General features: G+C 34.5%; 1 protein-coding gene across 1 annotated transcript; it reads right to left on the reverse strand.

Moving 5' to 3' along the window:
• Positions 1-770: 770 nt before the first annotated feature.
• Positions 771-1,659, reverse strand: LOC115958158 (dehydration-responsive element-binding protein 1D-like). Its single transcript, XM_031076547.1, has one exon. The coding sequence runs from the start codon at positions 1,536-1,538 to the stop codon at positions 912-914; it is 627 nt and encodes a 208-aa protein (XP_030932407.1). The 5' UTR covers positions 1,539-1,659; the 3' UTR covers positions 771-911.
• Between the last annotated feature and the right edge of the window lie 3,766 nt (positions 1,660-5,425).

The raw sequence follows: 5,425 nt of genomic DNA on the forward strand, positions 1-5,425 counted from the left end.
ACCCCACAAGTGCTCTCTGTAGGTTCTCTGTTCTATTTTTCTTCAGGTACCCTAATTGGTGCACGTGTGGACAATCAACTCATTGACGATTTTGTGCATCATCCAATATATATATATATATATATATATATAGATTACATGTGGGATTCTTGACCAAAAAAAAAAAAAAAAAAGATGGCTATATATTAAGCCAAATGATATAAATTGTTGATTATTTTAGATACTATAAATTGTTGAATTTAATAGTGTTTTACAAAATAAAATCATAATAAAGTGATGATTATATCAGTTACTTAGGAAAAAAGAAAATTCCAATTTGAGGATTTTATTATAAATTAGGAAATATGTTGGCTCTTTATAAGGAAGCCTCCAAGAAGCTCCATTCCCAAGTCCCACCACTTCTCCACATGCTGACATTGCTTTTTCTACTATCACATTCTAATCCAATGCTTTTTTATTTCCAGAGCACTCCAGTCATCAAACTTTAGCTGTTTGAAAGTTCCAGAGCAGAGACGCTTGATTTGAATAACCAAGATGAGAGTTTCAGATGGCAGCACTTGAGCTTCGTCCACTACCTCCCCACTTCTTCTTCTTCTTCTTCAGAACATTTTATTTTATGGTAATGTGTTCACACTTTATCTCAAATAGGAGTTGTCCTTTAATTTTATTTTATAATCACCTCCTTATTTTCACTCATCAAACACAAAATCCAATTACTTTATTAGAGTATTAGCAATGGACTAGTCACCCAGTTCTACTAAAGTTTGATATAGCTAAAACCCAAAACGGATTATTATTTCTGTTGGTGTAAACAAATGCTACAAAAAATTCTTTTGTACTGTATGACATCGCCATCTCCAACTTTCCCTCACATCACACTGCAGCATTAAGCTATAATATTACTAATTACATCAAATTGAATAACTCCACAATGAAACCTCACTGTCAGTTTCCATGTTACCTCCACCATACCAATGAGGTGGTGGAGGCAACAACATCCCCTCTGCCATATTTCTCAACAACTCAGGAATGTCGAAAACCGCCTCCTCATCCATAAAAAACACACTTTCCGGCTCTATCTCTGCCCCCGCAGCCACTGTCACTGCTGCAGCTGCATTTTCTAGCCTCTGCGTCAAGTCATCCTCAGAAACATCGTCCAACTCTGCTGGCCGAAACGCCTCAGCCGCCTCCAATGCTGCACGCTGAATATCCTTTGCTGCTGCCGACGCCGGAACCGGAAGCCTCCATACCGAGTCAGCAAAATTGAGACACGCGTTACGGCCGCAGAGCGCAATTGCCGCCACATCATGTGCACGCGCTGCCATTTCTACGGTGGGAAAAGTCCCAAGCCAAATCCTCGACTTCTTATTTGGTTCGCGCACTTCACATACCCATTTTCTTGAGTTCTTCCTCCTCACTCCACGGTATACTGGGTGTCTTGTTTCCTTGAACTTCTTTCTCCCATCTCGTTTCTTAGGATTCTTCGAAGCCAACATCACCTCCTCATATGACAAGTTCACCATGCAAGCATCGCCCATATATGTCTTAAAACTCTTTGTTTCTCAGTACTTTGAGTGTAATTAGCTTGTATATTGAAGTAGTAGCAGTAGATATAAGTAAGCAACGGGTTTTGTTTGTGCTTGTGTTTGTGTTTGTTTTTGTTGAAGGGAGTGAGAACAAAAAAGAGGAGAGTTGGACATATATATAGTATAGACGTTGGGACTTACCCACAACGCTAAGGAAAGAACTGGGAGTGTGATAAGTAGACGCGCTGATAGTGATAAGTCGACGCGCTAATTCGGATAAGTAGCCAGGCTGTGAAGTGTTGTTCACCACTGTTACAAGTTACGAATAATAGTGAAAAAAGTGATGACTAATGAGCATACGTGGCTTCACATTACTTCTACTACTCATTACTTGACGTGTGATGAATTGTAGCAACTGTCAAGCTGTGTAAATTTATGCGATATTATCACTTCTTTTTAATAAGATATTTGTAACAGTTGATTTTCATTTTTTGAGCCAAGTGAATTGGGGGTATTGTATGGTGACACGTGGAGAATTTGTCTTGTTCAGGATTTTGAGCGAAAGTGATTAGGCATATAGCTTTGCCGTGGCAAAAACGTAGTATGTGTGACTACTCTCTCTAGTGAATGAATATTCGGTTGTATATAGGTATCAAATTCAGCCTGACATGGTCAAGAGTCATTGTCGCAATTTTTTGTACCAATACCTGCCTGTTTTACTTTATCATGCAACCTACTATTATTTTTCAGGGGTTTGTAACGCATACATATGTATAGGTACACTTAAAAATATATAATAAGATGTATAATATAATTATTATATATATAATTTAAATATAATTGATAGTCATTTTTATATTTTGTTAACTCTTAAAAAAAATTAAGGATATTATTAAATATAAAATGTATATTGTCTATGTTTTTTTTTTTTTTAAATTATAGTAAAACACTTTTTTTTTTTTTTTACGATTCATTTATTCTAGATTGTTTGGTTTTTGTATTTAATAACTCACTTAAATGAATATTTGTGATGTGGTTCCAAATTTGATTCTAAAATTAAGAAATAAAATTCTTTAAGAATAAATAATTTAGGACACATGACGCAAAATTAAAACTCTAGTTTGGAATTTTAATTTGAGTTTATCTCAGCTTCTCCTATTATTATTATTTTTATTATATATAGATGTCTAATCTATAACATTATTTGATTCCATATTTCTTTTGTCTTCTTTCTTTGGATTAGGTTGTAATTTGTACTTACGTGCGGAAACATTTAATAATAATAAATTGTCATCTCATTTTTCACATTGAGTATAATAAATGGGTCATTTGACAAAAAATTTAAGAACATTAAAATGGACTCTTGGAGCAAATAAGATTGCAATTAGAAGCTAATTTGAATTTTGATTGTGTTTTGACTTTAATATATTATTGATTTGGATAAAGTTTAGCTACAAACATTGTTGTAGCATTACAACTCTCACTAAACAAATTAGCATGGTTACATATTTTGAAAATTTAACTGTTGAATTGCATGTTCTTTATGTTTTAAAATACATGTCAAATTTCATGCCAGTCAGATCTTATTTACTATTCAATTCATAGCTTATTTTTTATGTATAATTTTAGACTACAAAAACTCGAAATTGAAACATTTGATTGATAATGTTGTTTAATTTTATTGAAATTTTGCAAGTATGTAGGAAAGAAAATATAATCCAATGATGGATTTGTCAAAATTCACATCTAATAAAAATATATTAAGTAGAGTTGTAACCTTAGTCTACAACCAAGTTTGTTGCCAAACTTTGTTCTATCGCTTTTATCATATAGCGTGCTTTGTTCTCAATTTTCTAGGGATTGTCACAAACTTGAGTGATGCACAAGATACTTTGTATAATAATATAATACATCATCACACACATAAAAATGATCACCACTCAAAAAAATTTAAACCTTGAAAACTCACTCAACCACTAAGTTCCCGTAGAATAGAAGACTATAAGAGCATTCCCATCAAGGATTCTAAAAATTTTAGTATTTAAGACCCATTTGGTACACCCACTCAAATACATGTTTTCAGTTTTTAAACAATATTGCACGTATTTACATACACTTTTTTACTCACACATATTTCCACATATGTTTTCAAACACATGTTTTTAGTTTTTAAGTGTATGTACCAAACACCCCTAACACTTTAAAAACCTACTTTATCTATTATACCACCACACTTTAAGATACATCAAACATCAAAACTTCTATATTTTTTACCATTTCATTTAAATAATATAAACTATGCATTAAAATAATAATAAAACAACTACACAAAAAAACTATAGCAACCACCTCCTCCACCACCCCTACCACCGCTCCACTTGCCATAACCACCATTGTAACAACCACAACCCACCACAGCCACCATCACCACAAGTCACAGCACCACTGTGGCAACCACACCCCCCTGCAGGAAGAAAAGAACCAGCCACTACATAAACACCCAACCACCACAAAAACAAAATCTCAGCCAAGCACTCACCGGTGGCCGATCTAAACCATTGCAAGAAGAAGAAAAAAAATAACAAAGCAAAACCACAACCATCTATCAAAAACAACCAGCCATCAAAACAAAATTGTAACCCAAAAATCCAACCCACGCAATCACCGATCTCACCACCGTGCCTCCAAATCAAACCCACAAATCACTGCCACCGTGACCCACCATTGAAACACATTGAAAAAAATTGGAAGCCATAGGGAGATCAATTTCAGAGAGCGAGAGAAGAAAGAAGAAGAAGAAGAAAAAAAAAATGATGAATGGCAGGTCTGAATAGAGAAGAAGAGAGAGAAAGCTTTAAAATATATATATATATATATATATAAAAATAAGATATAGCTACAATAAGCTGTCAAAGATAACAGCTTATTGTAGCTAAGGTGTTATTTCATTTAGCTATAGCACCTTAATAAGATATAGCTACAATAAGATATAGGCCTTAGAGCATTCTTAGCAAGGATGTCAAATGCTAAAATGCTATAATTTATACCATATTTTAGTGTTTTAGCATTTAAATTATAGCATTTTAGCATTTGACATCTTTGCTAAGAATGCTCTAAGGCCTATATCCTGAAAATGAAAAGGCTTAATGTTGACTTTGAGACTGTTTTATTGCCAGGCACAACGAGATCATATCAGCTTCAATTGTTCTTATTCGATTCTCAAATATTATTTCAATAATTTTTTTTTTGGTAGAAAGGGAAATATATTAAACACTAAACAGCAAATAAAGGTTCAGGACAGAGCCTGTTAACATACAAACCATTGGCATCAACCTCCAAAATACTAGATAAGTCCACAGGCAGACTGGAAAAAACAATAAAATCACTCTCAATCAAAGTGCCTAGTTTAGCCAAGAAGTCTACACACTTGTTCGCCTCCTTGTAGATAAGTCTTAAACTCGTCCGGGGAATCCGGGTATCCATGTGCCTACAATCATCCATAATAGAAGATACAATAGTATTAGAGTAAGTTTGTGAGTTAAAGGCATCCTCAATGGCTTTAGCATCCAATTCAATAATAACAAATTGAGCATGAATTTGTAAGCACAATTGCAGTCCATCTTGGAGAGCCCATAATTCCGCCATGAAACTAGTCGTATTCCCAATCCTCCTTGCAAAACCTGTCACCACCTAATCACCCTTTTCATCTCTGATTAGTCCACCTCCACCCACTAATCCGAAACTGCTTGCTGTTGAGCCATCAGTATTCAACGTAAGTCAGCCAAACCTTAGTTTCTCCTATCTAATGCTCTTTAAAATCATCCTTTTGGTGGCCAGAGAGTTGTTCGTACAGAAAAAAAAAATACTCCGAGGCACGTTCAACAATTTCTTTGGCCAAG

This window comes from Quercus lobata, chromosome 8, assembly GCF_001633185.2.
Source record: "Quercus lobata isolate SW786 chromosome 8, ValleyOak3.0 Primary Assembly, whole genome shotgun sequence".
Lineage (NCBI taxonomy): Eukaryota > Viridiplantae > Streptophyta > Magnoliopsida > Fagales > Fagaceae > Quercus > Quercus lobata.